Consider the following 27,105-nt stretch of genomic DNA (forward strand, 5'->3'; position numbering starts at 1 on the left):
TATTTTGATCTATATCACTGTGTAAAGTGTTATAGCAGCCCTCTATTGAGATATTAAAATAACCCAAAGGATTAATTACTTCAATTCTAGATCTGTCTTCATTCATTAGTCTTCCAAAAAATTAAAACCAAAAACCCCAAAACAATTATTTTAGATGCTCTGGCATTGGTAGCTAACCTACTACTATCTCAGAGGTACAACAGGACCATCAATGAAACTCGCAGAAACTCCAAAATGTACTACTCTGGGTTGCCTGTATGGCGCAGTTGGGTCAGCTCCCTGATATGGGCCTCCGAATCCCTCTCGTCAAAGTGTTCCACCACCCTCCTGGTGAAATCCTCTATGAACCCACATTGGCATGCCCCAGGGTGGCCAAACCATGAAACCACCAGTCATGGGCTTCCCCCCCCCCCCATGTGCAGCATGGCCATCTTGATGGCTTCCAGATCTGTCATCTGGTTGATCAGGAAATAAGTATCCATCCTCTCAACCCAAGCCCTAGTAGTGCACTTGGCAGTGCCATCAAATGTAGGGATGTACATCCTCCCTATGGTCCTCTACAGCTCATAGCTCTGCGTGCCCTGTCCTCCATAGCCCTTGCTCTTCTCATTCTGCTTGAGCTTGCAGAAATCTCTGAAAGAGAGTGCTTCCCTGAAGTGTGCACCCATAGATTGCCACTCTCTAAAGTGTTCTCCCATCTGTTTAGGGTCTTCACCGCGTGCTGATTCGATCTGTGCCACAGGTACGAAAGAGGGTAGTGTGGCTCGAGTTGGCCCACTAGCTGATGCAGGTTGTGCTGTCGGTGAAGATTGATCGAATTGTTGGGAGACTCCAGAATTTTCCCCAACTAAGAATCCTTGAGGGGTGGTTCTCTCTCGGTTCTGCATTTTTATCTCCTCCAGCATCTATTTATAGTTCTTCGCTAAATCACTTCAAGCCTTCAAGAGGCTGTCAAAATCCATCTCCTCCTTGCTCTTGGGCTCTACCATATCTTCCTCTACTACCACTGCTTTCCCCCTGTCCTCCGTGTCTGGAGAGATTTCCAGCTCTCTTTCTCTACTCCAGTACCTCTGCCTTCTGTATGTAATGTTCTATTGGTCCCCTTCTCTCAAAGGAGAAAATCCCCACAGCTGAGCCAAGACCTAGGCTCTGATACCACTGTAATGTTCCTAAAGAAGAATTTAAGTGATATACAAAGCATGCAAACAATCCAGCAATCAGAAAAACGAAATATACATCAAGCACCCATGAAAACACTGGAAATAGAGAACTGCTGAGCTGTTTTATTAATTCTTCAAGGGCAAATACAATGACAAAATGGAATGGTGCACTTGGGCTTGTCTCAATGGACAAGCGTGACAAAACCTAGGTGAGCAAATGTTGAACTGAAGGCTTCCCAACTGCTGCACCAAAACTGAACTGCATTGCCCAGAAACTACACTATCTGCTGACTTCAAAGGGTTGGAATCACGGCTTCCCGTGCTTAGAAAATCATGAGATTTCAGCTCCTTGCTCCTTAGCCTAAACCCAAAAAAACCCAAGAAGGGTTTGGACTGGTTCAAACTTCTGAAATTCGACCCCCAAGGAACCCAGCCTCAACTGCGACTGCAAAACTCATCCTGCTGGAACGAAGTTGTAAAACCTTCTATAAAATGCCCCAAATCACTGAGATGATCCCTCCTATGAATCTCCTTCCTTCCCAGCTGAAATTTCGGTCTGTATCTCTGCCCCTCAAGACCCACGAATTGGCTGAACTGGCTTTTTGCGCTGTCCTCCAAGCCTGGAATTCGAATTGTTGGTTTGCTTCCTTCTCTGACCCCCAAACTTCTCTTGAATGTTGGCCCAATAATGTCCCTCAGATTCCTTGGCTCCTCCGGCTAATGGCTGACCCAAGGTAGCTCTCTCTCCCTCTGCATGTTCTCACTGTTGACACAGAAATGCGCACTCCCTGAATATAGCTTAATGATTGTGTTGTAGATACTCCTTGGAACTCCTGAAAATGTTGTGGAACTGCCTTCCTAGTGTGGTACTCGAAGTCCCCCGAAGGTAAGGTTGAATCTCCTGCTTGAGAGATTCATGGTTGAACAGCCAGTTGACTCAGCTAAGCAGCTCGAGCAAACAGTCAAGTAAAATTCGATATACAAGAGTGAATGAATGACCAAGTAAGAGGCTCCTTCTCCTTATGACTTCGTGGGCCTTCCTTTGCCTCACGTGGGCCCCTCCAATAGCTATTCAAATTCCCTCCAAGCCATTCGAATGGCCTAGTTCGAATTCGCACGTGGGTGGCCCCCACCTTCCACTAGCAAACTAATATGGCCAAAATTTCTCCTAAATCCCTAAGTCGAAACTGCTTGGGTCTTTCCCTTGGCGAAATTGTGCAAAATTGTGTAGAGGTAAGCTTGTTACAAATGTTTTTGGGAAGGGACATGACATAAACTTTTTATTTTGACTTAGAATTGCATACACTTGGCTCAATAGAAACTTCACACTTATTAGGTGCCCAAGTTCAGATATCACTGGAGAATTAACTTTAATTTAACCATATTATGCCCATGGGATCATGGTCTAGCAGCAAGAAGCAAGGTCGTTGGGCTTGAATTAACACAGAGACCCAGGTTAAAACCCCCCTAAGTGGATGCAGATGAGGCCAGGTGCAAGTCCTGGGTGACTTCGACAGCATAGGCATGCCCCTCATGGAACAGCAGCTTAGCCAAAAAGATCCTGGGAGACATGTCTTTCAAGCAAACAAACAAAAAACTTAAAGAATTTATCTTTTCATTTACAGATGTTTCAATTTGCAAAATAACTAAATCTCAGAGGGACAGTTAAAAAAAATGCAGAGGTGCATAGCTTTGCAACTTCTAAAAATTGTTAAAGAAACCCAATCCCTGACTAACAATGAAATATAGCTGTTTTCTCTCAATGACGCTTTCCCACAACTTCTAAACAATGAACTGATCCTTCCATATAGCATAAAAGCAATACTGAGTCAAAAATAAAATGCTGGTTGTACCTCAAACTATTGACTTCTATAATCACATGATGTTGCTCAACACCTGGAACTTCTAACACAGCTCTTCGGAATGTCTCCTCCACCTGAAAGCTTAAAGTATTAACTACGTATAAAGATGCACTAATATAAAAACAATAGCCACATTAGAAACTTGTCACTCACCTCCTTATTAAAATAAGCAGTCTCTGGCTTCTCAGATTCATCATCAGCAATCTCAGAGTCAGGCTTGGATTCACCTAGTGTTTGCACTGTCCCAATATCAAGAGATGTGTCATCAAAATCAAATCGTTTCTTGAGAATCAATTCCTGAATTTTTTCGTAAGGGATTGGTGAAACAGAATGCCTCCATTCTTCCTCTTGGTTGCTTTCTCCAAGTGACCATTTGTAACCAGTACCTGTAACCCCTACCTATGGAAAAAAGATGAACAAAACAAAATTCAGAATATAATACAATTCTGTACATAATCAAGCTTGCATGTTAATGCATCATTACAATCAATGTTACATGGCTCAGATTCGACAAGGATTAAGTTTGATGCAAATTCGAATTTTCTAACAAGGTTCAGAATCTGATGATGACATTTGCCAATAAATTTGTGTGTGTGTGTCTGTATATACATAGAAAATGTCGAATCAACATTAAAAGTATCAAATATATCTTTTATTCACATATTTTATAACTATATAACTAAATCTTTATATGTTAAATTTTACATTCATTTTATAGAATATATTTAAATTTATATTATAATATAAAATAACCTCTGTAATAAATATTCTATTTATATAATATATATGAAATCAATTGACATAAATTAATGTAAAAGGTCAGAAGTCTCAAGGTCAGTTTGTGACCTTTGACCTAGTTGAATACTCAAGTAAACTTGTTTTAGGGGTTTTACTTGTAAAATTAGTGAAATGAGACTTGGTTGCCCTCATATAAATAAAGGGGAGTCTCATTCACTTATTCATCATCATCATCATTCATCGCACTTCTCTCTCTCAAGAAGTGCACACTAGCTATTAGTCTCTTTCTACTTGGACGAAATGTGAATATATGGAGCAAATTGTCTTCAGAAGGGAAATTCTACATGGGGATTTCTTTCAGATTGATTGAAAAGGTTCTTGCAGAATGTTGGTTGTTGAATTTCTTACATTTTGCATGTTACATTATGTGAATTAGGGTTTCCCATGTTAAAACTGTAATATTTTTCTTGAAATCTTGATCCTTCATGGTATGTAAAATTCATTTCCTTGAATCCTTCATGACAACTTTGATATATGCATCTCTCAAATTTAAAACCTCCCATTTAAGGAAATTTCAAGGGATTCTTAGTAGAGATAACTTTTCGCTTACCCTCTTCATCAAGGCCCTCTTCATAGATTTTTCCATAAATGACTCCATTGCCCAATTAGACCAAGGTACTAGTCTAGTAGGTGTCGGTCAAACCCTAAAATATATCCCTTTTCTTATTTTTCTCAGTAACTAGGGTGAAGTTTTAGGTTAAAGTTGCAATTTCAACAATTCAACATTTAAGTATCATTTCCCCATCAAAGGTATTGCATTTAATAAACTTGGAAAGGACAAAATCTAGCATTATTTTCACATTAAAACCCTAAAACCCGAACAATTTTTCTTCTTATAGAGACTTCAATTGACAAATACCAAGGCCAAGACCCTTGACCTATTTTCCACTCCAAGACCAAGACACAGTTTCCTTAATGAGATCCTTATTCAACAATAGTCAACCTTCTGCTCCTTCCTTCTCAGCTACTCTTCAACTTCGGCTTCCTTCTGCTTCAAACCTGCACCTTATTGCAACCTCCTTGTAAACCCTAGTTGCAACATATGTGGTGATCTAACCCCTTAATCTCCTTCGCTTGGGTAGAAAGGCTTTCTTCTTCAACTCGACTTGATGTGTTGGCTTGTATACTCCTAGCTTCTGCTTCTAGCATAGAAAGACAAACTTCGGCATTTCCTGCAACAATAATAGTCCATTCCTTCGCACGTGTGAGTGGAGATCAACCCTTGTCCCAAACACTCCTAAAGACTTCGCTCTTCTTCCTTCTCTCTTCGCTAATGATTATGCTCCTTCATAAGTTATCTTCGCACTTGATTTCTGACCGAACTTGCTTCACCGAAGTTACGCTTTCTAAGCCTTCTGAAATGAGGTCGAGCTACCTATTTATAGTTGTTTCCCCATCAATTAGGCCGACTTGTTAGAGGGTGAGCCGACATGTCATTTGGCGAAGATCTTTTATTCCATCTTGTAGACGACTTGTAGGAGATGCCTTTGCTTGGTCTTGGAGGGCCTTCTTATACATTTAATGAATCATACAAAAATGCCACATGCCCAAGAAAGGTCTTCCATACATGACATTGTCTCATATTGACTTTTATGACTTGATGACAAAACCTAGCGGCTCACAATGGGAGCCGTACCTAAAAATAAAATTCCTTGCTCATGAAACCTATGAGACGAGCATTACAATAATAATTTTATTTTTCTTCTTTACATCAATTACTTAAAATCACTATTACACATGTCATTATGAAGATCGAACCTAGTTACACTTTTAAACACTCCCTCTTAACTAGGGAGGCATTCATAATGGTACTTGGTCATTCTCAATCTGAAGAATTATCATAAGAGTCGGATTGGTCACCTATCTGTTTAGCATCATATCAACCAGCATTGTCACATAGCAAGGCCTTGACTAACAGCTCTATCTCTCCACAAGATCTTAACTCAATGCTAGCAAGACCAATGATGCATAGACACCCTCATCATTGTCTCTCTCAGAACATACCCCACACGGGTTCTCAGGTGTGTTCCACCAGGACTATTCTTATTTTGGATTCCCAATCCTTAAAAAATATTGGTCCTCTACGACTACTCTTATCTTGGATGCCCTAACTCATCCTCAAAGCATACTGGATGCCAGATGTTTACCTAATCCTCCATTCTATCTTCCCAAGTGAAGACAAGAATGATGTGTCTATCTCTCCCTCTTAATCAGGGAGGACATACTTATTCCATTAAAGGAATGTACTCATTCCTATGGAAGGAATGTACCTAAGCTCCCTCTTGGCCTATGAATTTTGCTTCCAAGTTTTCTACCAAGTAAGGAACTTGTTTTCGGGCTCCCTCTTAATTAGGGACCTACAACAACTCCTCAAGTGGAGATAATGGGTCAACCAATTACTTGAAAAACTCCCCCTCATGATGTCATGAACTTATTTTCTTTATTCATGAGTCTACATGTTTAGGACTCCTTCCTAGGGCACAGACCATCCATCACTTTCATCCATGAACCAATCATGTCATCATCAGAATGTGATCCATAAATTCATATTTGGCCTTCCTCCATGCCATGTTGCCTTCTTCATGCCATGTTTCCTTAAGGATCTTTCATCCTACTACATGGGCTTCGGTGGTGGAAGATATCCATAGATCTTCCCTCGACAACCCTGCATAAGCCCATCTAGATATTTGTTCAAAAAATAAGAAATGAACACTTAAGTCAAAATTCCCTTTGCAATGGTCATTCATCATGACATCTTCTAGTTTGCATTAGCATCCTACATCCATATCGACACATCTCCCAAAGATATATACTATCAAGGGTCTTTCTTTTTCAGACTTCATTAGAATCTACATATCTTTCTTGGCAATATCCTAGTCAAATCTCCGGGTTCTCAGATGTTGCTTGCCTTTTCCATGGTTGCATATTCCACGATCTCTTCTTTCCTTTCTTTTACACATTTCATTCCCAAGAAATTCCAATCAAAGTTCCTCCAGTTATTGTCAACCACCTCATATTACATATGAGATAATATTATGTTGATTTCATCTAGTGAATGTGTGAACCATGCATTCCTACATCCCTTTGAAGGAGAAGATCCTTCCTTTTGATTATGCACTTAAGATAGAGCATTGATCCATGTTACCTGCAACCATATGACATGACTTTACAATATCGAATACAGGCATACATGCCTCATTTTTCTTTATGTCATCCAGACTTCCTTACACAGCTTCCTTGACTGAAAAGAGCTTCAATCCCTTGATTTGCTTCACCTCTTATGTCATCATAACATCATCCCATGAATTCCACATGTTTGGAATTCTTGATGAAACACTTGCTTCCCCTCTTGATCGGTAAACCTTTCGATGAAGATTCCATTAGAGAATCTTGAGGATCTAGGGTATCCCCATCTAGCAGATTTTTCCATATGACAAATGTATGATGAGCCTTCTACTAGATGACCTTTTATTTTTTTCCATAAGTACCACCTATGTTACTAGTGAGGTTTCCAAGAGATATATCCTTCCGTGGGTGACTACCATGGACTTCAATTTCAACCATCTTTCATGCTTCTACATGATGATGTTACGAGCTCTTTCTTTCAATGCTTTTATGATGCCATGATGCATCCCATCATTTTTCTTAGTGAATCATAATAGCCATATCTTACAACAGAAGACTCAGGAACTACGAAAAGAACTTAGGTGAGGAAGACTATCTTAGACATAGTAGAGATATTTTACTTCCTCTTTCTTGGGCTTCTTCTTTTCAGCTTCCTCCACTTCTTCGGTGATATGGGCTTCTTCTCTTCCTCTTTTGTTATTGTCCTTCTTAATCTTAGGACAATATCTTTTGTAGTGCCCATTTTCTTGACACCCATAGCATTCAATCTTAGCCATGTCTCTTTTCTTTTTTTGAGAACCAGACTTTCCAAATTTTCCCTTTTGTCTTGTCATAGTAGCATAAGCTTGATTTTGCTCACCTACTCCCACATCAGATTTGACCTTTAGTCTAGATTCTTCAATTTTGCACAATGACCATAGATCCTGGAATGGAGTAGCTTCTTCCTTCCCATAAATACTTGTAGTAAAGTTACCCCACTCCTCCAGTAGTGTTGGAATTTCTAAGTCTATCCGTCAAAAATTCTTCCTGTACTATCTGATTTATTTCTTCCTACTTGTTCATTTACTTAACAAGTTATTTACCATGTAAATACTGAAAATAAATACAAGTACAGTATCAACACATACAGATCATCAACTGAAAGAAACAAGAACACAAGTGACAGTTATTTTTGGACTAATGTCCCCGGAAAAACCCAATGCGGGAAAACCGGTGCAGCTATCAGAGGGTTTTATTATTAAGCAGTTTCAGAATACAATCTGGGTGCTAGAAATGGCTCACCCAATAGAGAATGCCCTCGGCAGTAGTACCTCTCAGTCGGAGACAGATATCAGCCCCAATCTGCCCCACAAAATCTCCCAACTTCAGCCTCTCTAACCCAGCGTCAGCCTATTTGGCCTAGTGTCAGCCTCTCGGGGCTCTTTGTCAGCCTCTGGAGCCTCTGCATCTCCCACGCTAGCCCTCCTCAAGCTTTGCACAGCTCTTAGCTGCCTCTGCGTGGCCTCTAGCTGGCTCTGCGTCAACCCTCTCCCAGCGTCTGCGTTAATGCTCCCGATACTCTCTCTGCCTCTCTACTACTGTATTCACTGCCCCTCATTCGCAACTTTGATCACTCCTTTGATTTCCTCAGCAAGCCCTACCCCAGAAAATCGAATTCTTGATCAACTCAGTGTGTTCTCCAAGTGACCCTCAAGCCTCCACTTATACTTTTTTCGTTGACAATTCAACAACTGAGATTAAGTCTCTAATCAACGGCTAAGATTAATTCTGGCTTGATCCATGACTTTCGGACCCTTCTAACATAGTTTTATATTAATTCACATTAATATTTTATTTTCCCTAAGTTCAGACTTAGGGACTCCATTAAAAAAATTAATTATTTTAATATCTCCCAAACTGTTTAGAATCTGCCCAAATCATTTCTGGGTATTGGAGATCTCATGTGCTTTAGCCTTTCCACCAATTTTCGTGGTTAGAGCACATCCGATGCTACCCCAAATCAACACTCCCTCTTAGCAAGGATTGTGCTCTAGTAATACTCTTCACTGAGCATCACCCTGATCATCCGGCATCGGTCTTGGTGCTGATGCTAGGCCTGCTGCCCAACATCCTCTATATTGTTGCATCATGTACTACTACCCATGGCCCTGCCACTGTCACTACTGCATCCGTACGGCAGCCTCTCTCATCATGTTGCATCGGGTTGCCCATAGCACTGCCACTGTTAACTGCTGCACTGCAACTCAGTTACTGAGAAGTAAGTAACTGATCTCCCAACTCCGACATCTCTGTCAGGCTAAAGACACCCATGATGCTGAAACTCCCTATGTCGCTGACAAGTGCCCCTTCTTTGACCTCTGCGCTGCTACAACAACTCCATGCATCTCGCACTTGTGCCTCACGCTATCCTGGGAATCCTGCACTATAGCTCCCTCTGTCGCTCCATCCACATTCGTCTCGACTGACATCCGCCATTACTGCTACTTCTCTTTGGGGCTCCCGTAGCAAGGTAAAATCCAAGATGCTGGGTACGTCGAGGATCTTGCCCCTCATCCAATGTTGCAGGAAGGGCCCCCCCCCCCCCCGAGTTCCAAGCCCCGAAGCGCATCCTGTGCGGATGCGTCTAGGAAGCTTCCCCGGAAGCGTGCTTCCGCCTGATTTTGTCGCTTCCTGGAATTTTCCGAAGCGCGATTCCGAACCTCCGAAGCGCGCTTCGTACGGCACTTCGGGCGTACGAAGCGTGGCACTTCGGAGGGAGAAGCGCACGCTTCCATACGCTTCCAGAAAAGCGCCGCGTGGAGGAGTAAAATCGATTTTTTTTTTTTGACTTGGCATAAAGGGGGTGGGTCCACCTTGGGTTAGGGTGAGGTTAGGGTGAGGAATGAAGGGAATAAAGCACCCATTCATTCCTCATTTGCTCACTGTGAGTTTATGAGAGTTGGAGAAGAGAAGAGAGAAGAGGAGAAGAGAAGAGAGGAAAGGAGAGGAGAAGATAGGAGAGCTTGGAGGAGTGAAGGAGGAGGAGCTAGGAGAAGGAGGAGGTGCTTGGAGCAAGAGCTTGGAGGACTTCATCTACAAGAGCTAAAGAGGTAAGTTCAAACCCCAAACTCCCTTATTTTTTTGACAGTTTTTTTGTATTTTTCTCCTCCCTCTCCTACTCTTTCCCATTGTTTCTACTTGCTCCTTTACTTGCAGGTTGTCCATCACCTATATCCATATTCCAAGATGGTGTTTTTTTGGCTTCTATCTATGTATCATTCCACTCTTGGTTTTAATGATGGCAAGGAGGAGTAGGAATAGAAGGGAAGAAACACAAGAGGACAGTGGTCCCAATATGAGTGACCCAATGTATGATGAGGAGGAAGGGTTTGAAGAGGAAGAGGATGAACCTGAAGGGGAAACTGAAACACTAGATGGGAAAGCTGCATTAACACCCTTGTGGAACTATGTGACCAAACTTGATGGGGGAAAGGGTGGTGAAACTTACAAATTTGTGTGCCCTCATGGTTGTCATGGAGGAAAACCATATTGTGGTTCATAACTTCATATACTCGTGTGAGGAGGCACCTTTGTGAGGTGTTGGACAGTGATGATAAAAAGGGTCCTGTGGGGGTATAAATTTGCCCAAACATTTCATCTGAACAAAGAATAAAATACATCCAAATAAAAGACGTTGCACAACAAAAAAACAAGAAACAAAAAACTCATTCTGAATCAAGTGCAACCTCTAAATTTGGTAGCTCATCTCCTCATGTTACTTCTGCAAGCTCTAGAGGTAGAAGAACAATAGGGGATTTCCTTAATGTTGCTGGGAGGGATGATGTGGATGGAAAGATAGTCTGTTTTCTTTGTGCTTGTGATGTACCATTCAATGTGCTTCGCTCTTCCTATTGGCATGAAATGGTAACGGCCATCAATGAAGCCCCAAAAGGAGACAAGGCCCCCAACTATGAGAAAGCTAGAACAATGTTCTTAAAAAGAGAAAAAGCTAAGGTTCAAAGAGCTTGGACACGTTTTACAAATGAGTGGGTAGATTGTGGGGTATCCATTGTATCAGATGGGTGGACAAATATTAGCAGCCAACATTTGATAAATGTTCTTGGTGTTTCTTCTAGTGTTGCAGTATTTATTACATGTCATGACTCCTCCTCCATCAATGCATCTGCACAAAACATTGCAGATCTCCTATTGAAATCAATCAAAGATGTTGCTCTGAATAATGTGGTTCAAGTGATCATAGATAATGCAGCAAATTGTAAGGCAGCAGGAAACATTATTGAGCGTACTTATACACACATCTTTTGGTCTGGGTGCCTGGTTCACACATTGAACCTTTTGATGCATGATATTGTGAAGCACAAAGAATGTGGGTGGATTACTGAGCTTTACAGGAGAGGGAAGCAACTCATTAAATTCATCACAGGGCATACAAGGGAAACTACTTCTATGGCACTTACTTCAAGTTGCAGTTGCTTAAACTTGCAAAGACAAGATTTGCTAGTTATTACCTCACCTTTAGACGGCTAGTGAAAGTGAGACAAGCTTTAACTAATCTGGTGTGTGCTGAATCATGGGATGAAATTAACACTAACATAGATGGTGCTAATGCAGTCAAGGACACTGTTCTTGACAGTTACTTTTGGTCACAGGTTAAATATGTTTTGCAATTCACCAAACCAATTTATTACATGATCAAGTTTGGAGATTCAGATCGACCAGTAATTGGGGAGGTGTATGAGCAAATGGATAGCATGTTGGGGCAGATTAAAGACATTGTTGAACCTAGAGATATCACCTTGTACAATTATATTCGTGCAGAGGTAAAAAACCGATGGGAAATGCTAAATGTTCCATTGCATGCATTAGCATATGTTTTGACACCTAAATACTATCATCCGTCATGGCTTTCAAGACCAGCACCTGGGGGGGGAGGAGGAGAAACCACACCAAGATCAAGAGGTTCACAAAAAATATATGGCTGCATTGAGTAAATTAATCCCTGATGAGGAGGAGGCTGCATTGGTACGGAGACAGTTGAGCAACTATACGCTTAACACTGGTCCATTTGGGAGCATGCATGCAATTAGAGATCGAGAGACTTTTTCTTCTCTTGAGTGGTGGAACATGCATGGAGGGGGTACTCCACTTCTACAGACTTTGGCATTGCGGGTGCTATCACAGGTGGTAAACACTTCTTCTGCAGAGAGGTGTTGGAGCTCTTATTCTTTCATCCACAGTGTTAAAAGGAACAGGTTGAGTTTAGACCGGGCAGAGAACTTGGTTTATGTTCATTACAACTTGCGATTGTTGTCCCATTACTGTGAAGATGCAAAGTCTAATAAAGACCTGTTGATTTGGGACAAGAATCCAAAGGAGCCCAATTTGGAGGATGGAGTGTTGCAATTAGAGCAATTAGAGGATGCTCTTATCTAGGTATGTCCATTGTGGTATGAATTTTCCAATTTTTCCTTATAAAGCATTTCTCTAATTCATGTTTTTAATTTTTTTGTTAACTAGTGTTTTTTTTTGCATGAATTTTTTGAGCGATTCCAGAATGATGATGATCATGTTGATATGCCACCCCCACCCCCATTTGGTCCCTTGGTTCCTAGGTTCCATGGTTCAACACCAACAACAAGGGGTTCTTCATCAACTTCAGTGCCACTGCCACAACTTCCATAGGCACCATCTTCTTCATTGCCACCACATGGAGGCCCGCCACCACGTGGAGGCCCGCCACAACGTGGAGGCCCGCCGCCACGTGGAGGCCCGCCGCCACGTGGAGGCCCGCCGCCACGTTCTCTTCGTGGTGGAAGGAGGAGAGATTAGTAGATATATTCACAATTTACTACTTTTGTCATAGATTACTCATTAGACTTGTAGGCTTGTGAATTTAAATTTTGAACCTTTTTTGTCTTGGCGGTGACCAAGTGACATATTTTGTAAACATTATTATTTGAATTTTGGACATGACAAATGTTGACAGTTGCTCACTTGCTAGATAAATCATAATATGCTCTATGTTTTATGTTTTATAATATGCTTAAATGTTTTATGTTTTATAATATGCTTAAAAATTTGATGTATGTTTGTAATAGCAAGAATATAGATGGTTGATGTACATACTAGTAACTACAATGGAATCATGGATGCCATATCTATCTTGATTTATGCAAAGATATGCATGTTTTCATGTCTTCTACAACTAATTTGGTATTTGGGATGTTTGTTTTGAGTATAAATGCAAAAAAATATATAAATATATATATATAGCAGACGCTTCGCTTCCTAGATTTTTGGAAAATGACGCTTCCGCGTCCCCGCTTCCAAAAAACGTCTCCGCTTTGTCCCTGCTTCGTGCGACATTGCCCTCATCACATATAGTCCGTCTAACTACAGCTCGATGTCTCCCCACTTCCTCTCAAGTGGCGTGTGAGCACTCATGGCACAGTCATCATCTCTCTCCACTTCCTTCTCCGCCCTTACTGGCGCAGCCTTGGTCTCGGAATCCTCTCCCTTGCTCTTATTCTTTGGACATTGGCTCACATAGTGACCCAGTTCCCCACAATGGAAGCATTTGACCTTGGAGAGGTCCTTCTTCTTCCGTTTCTCTTGCTTTCCCTCGGATGCTAGGGCAACATCCTCCTCTTCCTCCTCGATTCTGACCCCCTTGTCGCTGCTTTCTGCCTTGGTCAGCCTTTTGATCTCTTCTTGGCGAAGAGCCGCCCACAGTTCCTCCCAATCTGGAAGGGTCAACCTACCCAGTATGCTCTGGACAAACACCTCCCAGTCTTCTGAGACTGCGTTCAGGGTTGTCCTCACCATCAATTCTTGATCCAACATGGCCCCTATGGAAGTTAGCGAATCCCGGATCTCCTTCAATCGACCGAGGAAGGTGTCGATCTGTTCTCCCTTCTGCATCTGGTATGACCGCAGCTGATTTTCTAGTAGCATCTTCCTCTACACAGAAGTATGCTGATACAATTTCGTCAGGGCCTCCCACATCGCATTTGTCGTTTCCTTTTCGGCAATATGTGGTACTACATGGTCCTTGACCCCGTCAAGGATGATGCTCTTGGCCCTCGCCATTGCCTCCTCATACTTATCATTCTCAACTGGGTCAACTGGGATCACTATAGTCTTCAAGGCGAAGTGCTTGAGATGATTCTTGTCTAGAATGGACAAGATTCTGGCCTTCCAGACTACGAAGTTTGAGGCTCCGTCTAGTCTGTCCTAGTCTCTTACCCCATTCACTACCATTTCGCTACTCCTCTACTTCCCTTCTGGAAATTCTCGATGTGACTCCCTCTGAGCCTCGATTTCCCTCCTAGAAACCCCTCTGCAAATGTCAAGATCCCCCACTCCGATCGTTAGTGCAGTTGCACCACAGATCTAGATTTCTTGGCTAGAAATCCTCGGCAGCAACCCCCTCCTCCTTGGTCTTGCCCTGTTAGGTATTGTTCTGACCAAAGTACCCCACCAGCTTCACTCGGCAACTTACCCACAGCCTCCTATGCCACAACAAACTAAAGGTTAGAGCTTCTAGGCTCTGCGCAATCCCGGCACCAGCAAAATCCACACTTCCTAGCCATGAGCGTCAATCCTTCCTGACTGAGAAAGATGACCACGAACCGCGTAGGTCGAGTCTGCTCCTTTTTACCACTGCGCTAATCCTCCTCCCGGCTCAAACTTGATGACGCAGGCACTGCGTCACCTCTTCCTTGCTACTTCTCTGCTAGGAACAGCTTCTGTCACTTGGGACATCTGTTTCTACTACTGTTGTTTTGCTTCGCTTATGCCCTCAGTTATCCTGTGATCTGCAACAACCCTCTGATACTATGTTGGATTTCTAAGTCTATCCGTCAAAAATTCTTCCAGTACTATCTGATTTATTTCTTCCTACTTGTTCATTTACTTAACAAGTTATTTACCATGTAAATACTGAAAATAAATACAAGTACAATATCAACACATACAGATCATCAACTGAAAGAAACAAGAACACAAGTGACAGTTATTTTTGGACTAATACCCCCAGAAAAACCTAATGCGGGAAAACAGGCGCAACTATCAAAGGGTTTTATTATTAAGCAGTTTCATAATAAAATCTGGGTGCCAAAAATGGCTCACCCAACAAAGAATGCCCTTGGCAGTAGTACCTCTCAGTCGGAGACAGATATCAGCCCCAATCTGCCCCACGAAATCTCCCAGCATCAGCCTCTAGGGTCTGTGTCAGCCTCTTTGACCTAGCGTCAGCCTATTTGGCCTAGAGTCAGCCTCTTGGGGCTCTGTGTCAGCCTCTGGAGCCTCTGCATCTTCCACGTTGGCCCTCCTCAGGCTTTGCGCAGCTCCTGGCTGCCTCTGCGTGGCCTCTAGCTGGCTTTGCGTCAACCCTCTCCCGGCTTCTGCGCTGATGCTCCCAGTACTCTCTTTGCCTCTCTGCTATTGTATTCACTGCCCCTCAGCTGCAACTCTGATCACTCCTTCGATTTCCTCAGTAAGCCCTGCCCCAGAAAATCGAATTCTTGATCAACTCGGTGTGTTCTCCAAGTGACCCTCAAGGCTCCTCTTATACTTTTCTCGTTGACAATTTAACGACCGAGATTAAGTCCCTAATCAACGGCTAAGATTAACTCTGGCTTGATCCATGACTTTTGGACCGTTCTAACACAGTTTTATATTAATTCACATTAATATTTTATCTTCCCTAAGTTTAGACTTAGGGACTCCATTAAAAATATTAATTATTTTAATATCACCCAAACTATTTAGAATCTGCCCAAACCATTTCTGGGTATTGGAGATCTCATGTGCTTTAGCCTCTCCACCAATTTTCGTGGCTAGAGCACATATGATGCTACCCCAAATCAACAAGTAGTGCATTTAGTACAACTATAGTGATTTCTCTATCAGACATGACTTCTCCCAGATCTTGAAGTTGATCCCTGATTTCAGATATCTTCATAAAGTATGAGGCTATTCCATCTTCCCTTGACATCTTTAGCTTGTAGAGTTCTTGCCTTAATGAGATGACTTCTCCAGCAGTACTTACAGAATACAACTCTACCAGTTTGTCATAGATTTATTTTGAAGTTTCGAGTTTTGATACATATGGGATGAGGGGATCCTTGATGGATTCTATGAGAATCCTTTGAGGCCTAACTTCCCTTCTCATATACTTTGTAAGTGCTTGAGCATCTTTCTTTACTGGTTTGATGATAGATCCTTTGATATGTTCCATAACATCATTTTCAATGAGATTCATATCTATCCTTTTCTTCCATGCAACATAGTTTGAAGCCATATACTTTGCAAGTGCTTGATCATCTTTCTTTACTGGTTTGGTGATAGATCCTTTGATATGTTCCATAACCTCATTTTCAATGAGATTCAGATCTGTCCTTTTCTTCCATGCAAGATAGTTTGAAGCCCCAACCAATTTGTTGCTTTCCATGCAAAAAGACATTTTGACATATTTAGATGTGGACATAAATATACGTACTTGATAGGATGCTCCTTCTCCTTGTTGCTTCTTTGATGTAGATGATGATATAGAGAATAGAAAACTTCTCCTTGATGACGATAGTTTTCTTCAATAATTATCCTTGATCCCACAGAAAGGGAGATCCCCTTGGATCCCTTGATGGTGGAGTCTTTGTTGATGAAGATCAATGATGACTTCTTGATGATGTCTTCAATGGTAAGGATCTTGCTTCAACAAGAGCGAGATCGCCTTAGAATCTTGATGACAACGTTCTTTGTCTTACTTGATGTATAAGTCCCTTAACTTGAGTAAGGGTCTTTGAGGTCTCTTGAGATGTCTTGAGGGTTCCAAGACTTCTTTTTAGTGTAGACTTCTTCTTTGATTTAGGGTTTTTGATACTTCCTTTGTAGATCCCGACTTTAAGATGATCTTCTAGATTCGCTTTGATGTTGTTGATTTGGGGTAGCATCAGATGTGCTCTAGCCACGAAAATTGGTGGATAGGCTAAAGCACATTAGATCTCCAATACCCAGAAATGGTTTGGGCAAAATCTAACCAGTTTGGGAGATATTAAAACAATTAATATTTTTAATGGAGTCCCTAAATCTAAACTTAGGGAAAATAAAATATTAATGTGAATTAATATAAAATTGAGTTAGAATGGTCCAAAAGTCATGGATCAAGCCAGATCTAATCTTAGTCGTTGATTAGGGACTTAATCTCGGTCGTTGAATTGTCAACGAGAAAAGTATAAGAGGAGGCTTGAGGGTCACTTGGAGAACACACCGAGTTGATCAAGAATTCGATTTTCTAGGGCAAGGCTTGCTGAGGAAATCAAGGGAGTGATCAGAGTTGCAACTGAGGGGCAGTGAATACAGTAGCAAAGAGGCAGAGATAGTATCGGGAGCATCAGCGCAGAAGGCGAGAGAGGGCTGGTGCAAAGCCAGCCAGAGGCCACGCAAAGGCAGCCACAGGATAACTGAGGGCATCAGCCGAGCAGAGCAGCAGCAGCAGAAACAGTTGTCCCGAGTGACAGAAGTTGTTCCTAGTGGAAAAGCAGCAAGGAAGGGGTGACGCAGTGTCTGCGTCATCAGTTCAAGCTGGGAAGAGGATCAACGTAGTGGTAGAGAGGAGCAGACCTGACCTACACAGTGCCCGGTCATCTTTCTCAATGAGGAAGGATTGACGCCCGTGGCCAGGATGTGCGGATTTTGTTGGTGTCGGGATTGCGCAGAGCCTAAAGGCTCTAACCTTCAGTCTGTTGGGGCCTAGGAGGCTGTGGGTAAGTTGCGGAGTGAAGTTGTTGGTGTACTGTGGTCAGAACAATACCTAACAGGGCAAGACCAAGGAGGAGGGGGTTGCTGCCGAGGATTTCTAGCCAAGAAATCTAGATCTGTGGTGCAACTGCACTAACGATCGGAGTGGGGGATCTTGACATTTGCAGAGGGGTTTCTAGGAGGGAAATCGAGGCTCAGAGGGAGTCACACCGAGAACTTCCAGAAGGGAAGTAGAGAGACTTGGTATCGAAAGAGGAGCAACGAAATGGCACTGAATGGCGTAAGAGATCAGGACAAACTGGATGAAGCCTCAAACTTCATAGTCTGGAAAACCAGGATCTTGTCCGTTCTAGACAGGAATCGTCTCAAGCACTTCGCTTTGAACACAATAGCGATCCTATTTGACCCAAATGAGAACGAAAAGTACGAGGCAATGACGAGGGCCAAGAGCATCATCCTTGACGGGGTCAAGGACCATGTAATACCACATATTGCCGAAAAGGACACGGCAAATGCGATGTGGGAGGCCCTGACAAAATTGTATCAACATACTTTTGTGCAGAGAAAGATGCTACTAGAAAATCAGTTGCGGCCATACCAAATGCAGAAGGGAGAACAGATAGACACCTTCCTCGACAATTGAAGGAGATCCGAGATCAGCTGACTTCAATAGGGGCCACGCCAGGTGGGGAGATGTTCGTGAGGACCGCATTGAACACAGTCTCAGAGGATTGGGAGGTATTTGTCCAGAGCATACTGGGCAGGCCGGCCCTTCAAGATTGGAGGGAACTATGGGCAGCTCTTCGTCAAGAAGAGGTCAGAAGGCTAACCAAGGGGGGAAGCAGCGGCAAGGGGATTAGAATCAAGAAGGAGGAAGAGGAGGATGTTGCCCTAGCATCTGAGGGAAAGCAGGAGAAACAAAAGAAGAAGGACCTCCCCAAGGTCAAATGCTTCCACTGTGGGGAACCGGGTCACTATGCGAGCTAGTGTCCGAGGAAGAAGAGCAAGGGAGAGGCTTTCGAGACCAAAGTTGTGCCAGCAAGGGCGGAGAAAGAAGTGGAGACAGATGACGACTGTGCCATGAGTGCTCATGTGCCACTTGAGACTCTCAACACATATAGATCATCAACTGAAGGAAAAAAAACAAGCACACAAGTGACACCATTATTTTTGGACTAATGTCCTCGAAAAAACCCAATGCAGGAAAACCGGTGCAGCGATCTGGGGGTTTTATTACTAAGCAATTTCAAAATACAATCTAGGTGCCAGAAATGGCTCACCCAACAGAGAATGTCCTCAGTAGTAATAACTCTCAGTCGGAGACAGATATCAACTCCAATCTACTCCACGAAATCTCCCAGCGTCAACCTATAGGGTCTGTGTCATCCTCTCTGGCCCAGCGTCAGCCTATTTGGCCCAGCGTCAGCGTCTTGGTGCTTTGCGTCAGCCTATGGAGCCTCTGCGTCTCCCACACTGGCTCTCCTCAGGCTCTGTGCAACTCCTGGCTGCCCCTGCATGGCCTCTGGCTGCCTCTATGTGGCCTCTAGCTGGCTCTGCGTCAACCCTCTCTCAGCTTCTACGCGGATGCTCCCTGTACTATCTCTGCCTCTCTGCTACTGTATTCACTGCCACTCAGCTGCAACTCTGATCACTCCTTCGATTTCCTCAACAAGCCCTGCCCCAGAACATCGAATTCTTGATCAACTCAGTGTGTTCTCCAAGTGACCCTCAAGCCTCCTCTTATACTTTTCTTGTTGACAATTCAACAACCCAGATTAAGTCCCTAATCAACAGCTAAGATTAGATCTGGCTTGATCCATGACTTTGGACCATTCTAACTCAGTTTTATATTAATTCGCATTAGTATTTTATTTTCCCTAAGTTTAGACTTAGGGACTCCATTAAAAATATTAATTATTTTAATATCTCCCAAACTGGTTAGATTCTACCCAAACCATTTCTGGGTATTGGAGATCTCATGTGCTTTAGCCTCTCCAACCAATTTTTGTGGCTAGAGCACATCCGATGCTACCCCAAATCAACACTCCCTCTTAGCGAGGATTGTGCTCTAGTAATACTCCTCACTGAGCATCACCCTAATCATTTGGCATCAATCCCTGTGCTGATGCTAGGCCTACTGCCCAACATCTTTTGCACTGCTACATCATGTATTGTTACCCATGGCCCTGCCACTGCCATTGCTGCTTCTGTACGACATCTCCCTCTACATCCATGCTGCTGCCCATGGCCCTACCATTGCCACTGCTACATCTGCACTACATCCCCTCTCATCATGTTACATCATGCTGCCCATAGTACTGCCACTAATTGTTGCATTGCAACACTCAATTACTGAGAAGTAAGTAACTGATCTCCCAACTCTGACATCTTCGTCAAGGTAGAAACATTGTTTTAAGATTCGGCCGAGTTGGTCCAAGTCAAGGCCTCACCGGGTCGACTCGACCAGTGAACCGATTCGGCCGACCGGGTTATTACCGAGTCGGCCGAGTTGTCTAACAACTCGATTGGCTCGGTAATAACCCAGCCAGCTCGGCCGAGTTTGAGCCTACTCGGTCGAGTTGGATGACAGCGGCCCGTGAATTAAAAAACAACGATTTTTTTTTTATTTTTTTTCTTTTGGGGGACTCCAAGGTTTTCATGATGATACTTTAATGGTTTTTTGTCCCTAAATAAGTTTCTTGATTGATCTTGAGAGGTTTGTTTAGGTGGTATCACATATGTAATAGAGATTCCTTAAGGGATAGCTTCATTCTTCTTCAAAACCTTCTAATAGGTTCTTTGCCCCTTTCTTAAAGCAAACCTAACTTTGTGGCCCCAACCTTGGCCCTCCAAAGATGAGCATCGAGCCTTGAGTTGGTTCCACGTGATGCTACACCCCTTGATGAGCCTCCAAATGCTAAAACACTAAACTTAAAAGCTTAGACTTTGGACTATTTGATGATATGCCCAAATGGACTGAAGATGCCCCCTAGCTAGCTTTGACCCTATTTTGGTGGATTGTGCCTTCTTCCAAAGCACAGATGAGGATGGTTATCATTGAGATGACTTAGGAGGGCTAGCACATCCCTCTTTGATGCCAATGCTTACCCTTAGGGGTGCCATGTCACTCACATGCTTGAAAAGGGTGACATAGGGCCTCTCCTAGATGACATCATGGTGGAGGATGCACCTTTTGAAGATGTACACATGCACTTTGGGACTTTCTTTGAGTGAGGAACACTCTTGGACCCTTGTATTAGTTCCTTGATGACTTACAATCTATTTTGGAGGATAACGCCATTTCTAGCCTCCTTTGTTATGTGTTTTTGTTTTGATCTCTATATCATCATCATGTATGCATTGGATGCCATTTTGATATAATGGATATATTCATGAGCCTACTTTGATCATATGATGTCTTCTATCTATATTCTAATGTTGTGTGTTTGGAAACATGAATGAAAATCTTTAAAATTGTGTTTTTTTATTAAAAAATAAATATTTAATGTATTTTTTACAATGACCAAGTCATTGAAATCGAGCCGACCGAGTAGATACCAAGTCGGAGTCAACCCTCGGCCGAGTCGGAGTCGGAGTCGGAGTTTTAAAACATTGCTTGAGAGAAAGTGGGGAGACATCGAGCTATAGTCAAACAGACTACAGGCAATGAGGGGCAGGATCCTCGAGGTACCCAACCTCTTGGATTATACCTGGCTACGGGAACCCCGAAGAGTAGCAGGGCTAGGGGATGTCGGTAGAGACGGATGTGGATGGAGCGACTGAGAGGAGTTACAGTGCAGGAGTCCCAGGACAGCGTGAGGTAGTAGTGCAAGATGCATAGTGTTGTTGCAGCAGTGAAGAGATCAGAGAGGGAGCACTTGTCAGTGACAGAGGGAGCTTCAGCATCGGGAGTGTTTCTAACTTGAGACTGTACTTGTATTTATTTCCAATATTTACATGGTAAATAACTTGTTAATTAACAGAACAAGTAGGAAGAAATAAATCAAAAAGTACAGGAAGGATTTCTAATAGTTAGACTTAGAAATTCCAACAGATGCCTTCCGCGAGATTTAATCCTTGAGTGTCACTTGATAAGATGCCCTTCCTTGATTTTGTTACCTTAGTTCTAATACCATGTCGAGAAATCTAGGGCATCGAGATTATGTAATTTCTCTTTTATTGATAACTGCTTGTGAATGCTTTTTACTTTTTAGATTAGGATCTTCTTTTTCTTATGTTATTATAGTGTTATTCTTCATCAAACAGTTATCAAAGCATAAAACATAAAGAGACAAGAGACACAGAATAAAGGCTATCATCCAGGGCCAAAACCTCTCCCACTTGCGAGAAAATCCCGAACAAATTCTTCTTCTTATTGAGACTTCAAATGACAAATACCAAGACCAAGACCCTTGACCTATTTGCCACTCCAAGACCAAGACACAAAGTTTCCTTGATGAGATCCTTAGTCAACAATAGTCAACCTTCTGCTCCTTCCTCCTTCTCGGCTACTCTTCAACTTCAGCTTCCTTCTGCTTCAAACCTGCACCTTATTTCAGCCTCCTTAGAAACCCTAGTTGCAGCACATGTGGTGATCTAACCCCTTAATCTCCTTCACTTGGGTAGAAAGACTTTCTTCTTCAACTCGACTTGATGTATTGGCTTGTATACTCCTAGATTCGACTTCTAGCATAGCAAGACAAACTTCAGCCTTTTCTGCAGCAATAACAGTCCTTTCCTTCGCACGTGTGAGTGGAGATCAACCCTAAAAACAGTCCCAAACACTCCTAAATACTTCGCTCTTCTTCCTTCTCTCTTCGCTAATGATTAGGATCCTTCATAAGTGCTCTTCGCACTTGATTTCAGACTGAACTTTCTTTACCAAAATTTTGCCTTCGGAAATGAGGTCGCGCTGCCTATTTATAGTTGTTTCCCCATCAATTAGGACGACTTGTTAGAGGGTGAGCCGACATGTCATTTGGTGAAGATCTTTTATTCCATCTTGTAGCCGACTTGTAGGAGGTGTCTTTGCCTGGTCTTGGAGGGCCTTCTTATACATCTAATGACTCCTACAAAAATGTAACATGCCCAAGAAGGGTCCATCATACATGACATTGACTCATATTGACTTTTATAACTCGATGACAAAACCTAGAGGCTCACAATGGGAGCCATGCCTAAAAATAAAATTCCTTGCTCATGAAACCCATGAGACAAGCATTACAATAATAATTATATTTTTCTTCTTTACGTCAATTACATAAAATCACTATTACACATGTCATTATGAAGACCGAACCTAGTTACACTTTTAAACATAAAATAGGGTTGTTTTCATCACCGTTATTGTTATTTTTGCATGTTTCAACCATAAAACTATGTTGCTTGCACTCAACCTAGTTTACCCCTTGGATAGCCTTGTTCCTTTGTTGATCTATCTTTGGTAAGCTATCTCTAAAGTTGTTATCTGCCATCATGTGCCCTAATTTTGCATACCTTTCAATCCTTTGACTTATAGCATCTCCTTTCTAATTACATAGGTCTTGAGGACGTGTACTTAAACTTTGGTAAATCTAATGTTAGCCTTTCTAGGCTCCACTAGTGCCTTTCCTCCAATCATTAGACCTTGCATCACCATCAGCGTTTCTTGTTGAATATCTATAGGTATCTTTATCAGGAGGCCTCCCTTGTGAGATTTAATTCACCACTAAACCACTGGAGAAAAGCCACTGAGGTAATAGTGGTGCTTGATCTCATGTTGCCATAAGACATAGATTACCTAGTGGCACATTACAAAAGGCTTGCTCGATTTTGCAATAACAAGACCATTATTAACCTCTAATTTCCTCTAATGGAATGCATGTGTCATAACTATGTTGCTCATTTGATATAAAATTTGACTACTAATATGATCTACATCATTGTCATTGATGCATTAAATGAGTCAATACTCATACAAGAAGGTCCTACCCCTTCTTAAGGGCATGTTGAGGTAAACTAATGGGATCTATCATCCATTCTCTCACAATAAAGGGCCATTAGAAGGAGGTCTTCGAGTTATTAGGTCCTTGATGTAGAACTCCCAACCTAGAAAGAGAACATGGGTACCTATTCTATCATCCATTCTCTCACAATGTAGGTCCATTCAAAGGAGGTCTTCAAGTTATTAGGTCCTTCATGCGGACCTCCCAGCCCAGAAAGAGAACATGGGTACCTAATAAGTTATCAATTATGGTTGATCCTTGAATTTCAAGAGTTCAAAATCAAAATCAAACCACATGTTAAGGAATGCTTAAACTCTAGCATAAGAATACATTATCCTATGTAGAAATTGATATGCAAGTTGTTGCATCAACCAAACATACAAGTCGAAGCCACTCACCTTTCAAATAGCAAATGCAATATTGTGGAAGATGTTAGATCTTAGACTTTTGTGATCCATATTGATAATGACAATGTGGAAAAAGTCTGGAAAAAATCCCGATTTAATCCTAAAAACGCGATTTTTTGAACTAAACGATTTAATCCCCCGACTTTTTGGCGACTTTTTCACAAAGGATACTCCCGATTTAATCGGGAGTCGACCCAAAAAGTCTGCCTCCCTTCCCAGGGCGCGGATAAAGAGGCCGCAAAGGTGAAAAAACTGTAAATTGAAGCTTCCATCCATGCATTTTCAAGTTATTGCATTGTATTGTTTGTCATACTTCTTGCGAGCATAGCAGTCTCATTTGTAATCTGTTAATTTTGAGGTTAAGATATGTTTTTGTTTTCCAAGGAAAAACAAATCTTTATACTTCATATTTCTAGTTAGAAAGCAAAGTATACATTGGCTAAGCCTCCAGGCTTTCAGTGATCCAGACTCTAATAGCCACTGCCCCTTCAAAAGATTACAAAAGTACCAAAAGGACAAGCATACAACAGTCTTCCGTAGAAAGAACCCCACACCATCAAAAACATTGTTACAGTTGTTGAATGCTTCCAGAAGAAACAACAAAGAGGAGGTCATGAAGATCAAATAGCAACAACCTGTCCAAAAAAAACAAAACCAGCGCCTCAAAAAAGAACCCATTTTTCAAACAGGAACAAAGTACCTATGAAATCTTATGACAACAAAGATCCTTCCTGCAATGAGAGCACGTTTTGAAAGAGAATCTTCTTTAGTGGTGAACTCCCTGTAAATGTGGGCAAAGGTTATGTATCAGAAGTGGATTTTACCTCCAAGAGTTTTTGAATAATAGATGCCAAGGCTAGGTTAGTAATCTGACATCTACTGTTTTCTCAGAAAATAAGCAGCTTGGAGTCACCAAGCGTCAATTTTCACATCTACTGTGATACTCACTGTTAATTTTCATTGGACCTACCACTTGACACCTTATTACCCAAGCAGATTAAAATCTACTGAATAAATGCATGACTTATTTCTTAATACAATTAGCGGAAACAAAAATTAAAAGGGGAAGAGGATCTCAGTGACTGATTACTTGATGACTTTTAGATGACTCATAATATACATTTATTATATTTTTTGTTGATATTTTGACTCTTGAGAGTTGAGACTCAGACAGGACCCAAAATTCAGGAGTTGATTCACTATTTTGATATGTGATGTAGCATTAGACTTCATATACATATTATATATTAGCTTTCTTTGCATGTTTATGTGGAAATGCATTTATTTGATGTTGTGGATACTCTAGATGTTAAAAAAAAAAATGAATAATTTTGTGTTTTTTAAATTTTGCCGACTTTTTCAAAAAACTCCCGACTTTGACGAGTTTTTCAACTTTTGGACCCTTGCCGAATTAATCCCGACTTCGACTTTTTCCACATTGGATAATGAGATAGTCTTTTGGATTAATCACATATCAATGATTTTGTTGGAATTAAATATTTAAGTATATTCAAGCAAGAATGAGTGTGCATGTATACTCAACAATTCGATGCAAATTCCCAATTAATAACACAAGAAATTTAAATCTTCAAGCACACCAATATGCAAATAATTCAAATATGTATAATTTTGTATGTCTACAAATTCACATGGTTGATGTACTGAGAAGAAAACTAACCTCTAATACATTCCAACTTTGTCCATCCATTGACTGCTCATCTCGTTTTCCATTTTGAAAATTAATTTCATTTTCAACCACTGAAATTCAAGAAAACTGTGAATGACAAAATGTCTAAAGATAATATCATATAATAAACCTAATCCATATGAGGTTATGAATGATTGAAACTTCTACAAAACAATATAATAGAAGATAGACACACTTGAATCTCTTTAGAAAATAATTTAAACTATTATTCCTCCTTAAGAAACACAAAAAGTTAGGGAAGATGTCCTTAAAAGTGAATATAGCATAGCTTTTTGGGGCTGAAAAGTATTTGAGCATTGGGAAAAACAAGACATATTGACAAATCATCCATTTTCATGTGTCTTATATTTGAAATATTAATACACCAAGAAACATGCAAATTGTGCCCTTGAAAAAACTCTACACATAGAAGGTAACTAGAACTCTTGTAACAACATGCATAAGGGTAATCCAAGAGGAAAATTAGAAGAGATAAACAACAACACAAAAAGTCAAAATAAATGTTTGCAAGTATAGATATGAGTTCCCAATATGAAGTAAATCTTTGCTTATTTTGCATTAACTACCTGAAGGTAGATTTCAAAGTTTCTTAACTTCTTCAAAGTGAGCAAATAAGTGTTCGGAACACAAGATAATGTACAATTAAATGTGTGCATTAAACTCAAAAACAATTACATGGTCAATATCTAATATTAAATACATAATAGCCAACAAAAGTAAACTAAACAACAGGACTATACTAGACCATATGTAATGGCTTCTTCAAATTAACTGCCCAAGGGAGTACGTAGTAGCCTATTTAACCCCGTAGGCTATAGTCATTTGAAAAGGGGGAAAACCATTATTTCAAGTTACTTATGTAACATTAGATAACTTGAGGCAAACATGAAATAAAATTTAAATTTGGGCAAATTGAGAGAAACTTGTTACCCACTCAAAACTAAAATTAGGAGGGAAGAACCCCAAAGGGAACCTATAAAAAGGAGAGAGGAGATTCATTGTGAGCATCATGGATTATTTTTCTATCTGATTTTTCGGTTGAGGCTCTTGGAGGGTTTTAAACTTTTAATACCCCTTATTCCTTATTGGGTTCGATGGTGAAAGATTCCACCCTAGCCAAACCTTCTACCTTTTTGGTTATAGGGCCAAATTCTAAGTAAAGGATCATCTTTTTGAGACAAAACAAAGGCTGGAATTGTCATCTCTGAGGTAGCGAGGCTTGGATTGATTTTCTATGGCAGTGAATTATCTCTGACCCGATCACTAGTATTTTGATTGTTTGTGGCAGTGAACTATCTA

General features: G+C 41.4%; 1 protein-coding gene across 5 annotated transcripts in view; it reads right to left on the bottom strand.

Moving 5' to 3' along the window:
- LOC149153887 (uncharacterized) overlaps positions 1-27,105 on the bottom strand; it is a 403,197-nt gene that overhangs the window by 169,209 nt on the left and 206,883 nt on the right. For all 5 annotated transcript variants that reach the window (XM_089438322.1, XM_089438319.1, XM_089438323.1 and 2 more), the window contains 3 exons: positions 25,777-25,856; positions 3,176-3,421; positions 3,014-3,096 (listed from right to left, as the gene is read on the bottom strand). In XM_089438322.1, the coding sequence (XP_089294448.1) occupies positions 3,014-3,096; positions 3,176-3,421; positions 25,777-25,856 (409 nt within the window). The remainder of the gene's footprint in view (positions 1-3,013; positions 3,097-3,175; positions 3,422-25,776; positions 25,857-27,105) is intronic.

The sequence above is a fragment of the Pinus tabuliformis genome, chromosome 9 (genome assembly GCF_031772625.1).
Source record: "Pinus tabuliformis cultivar Carrire ecotype Pingquan chromosome 9, CPIR1, whole genome shotgun sequence".
Taxonomy (NCBI): Eukaryota; Viridiplantae; Streptophyta; class Pinopsida; order Pinales; family Pinaceae; genus Pinus; species Pinus tabuliformis.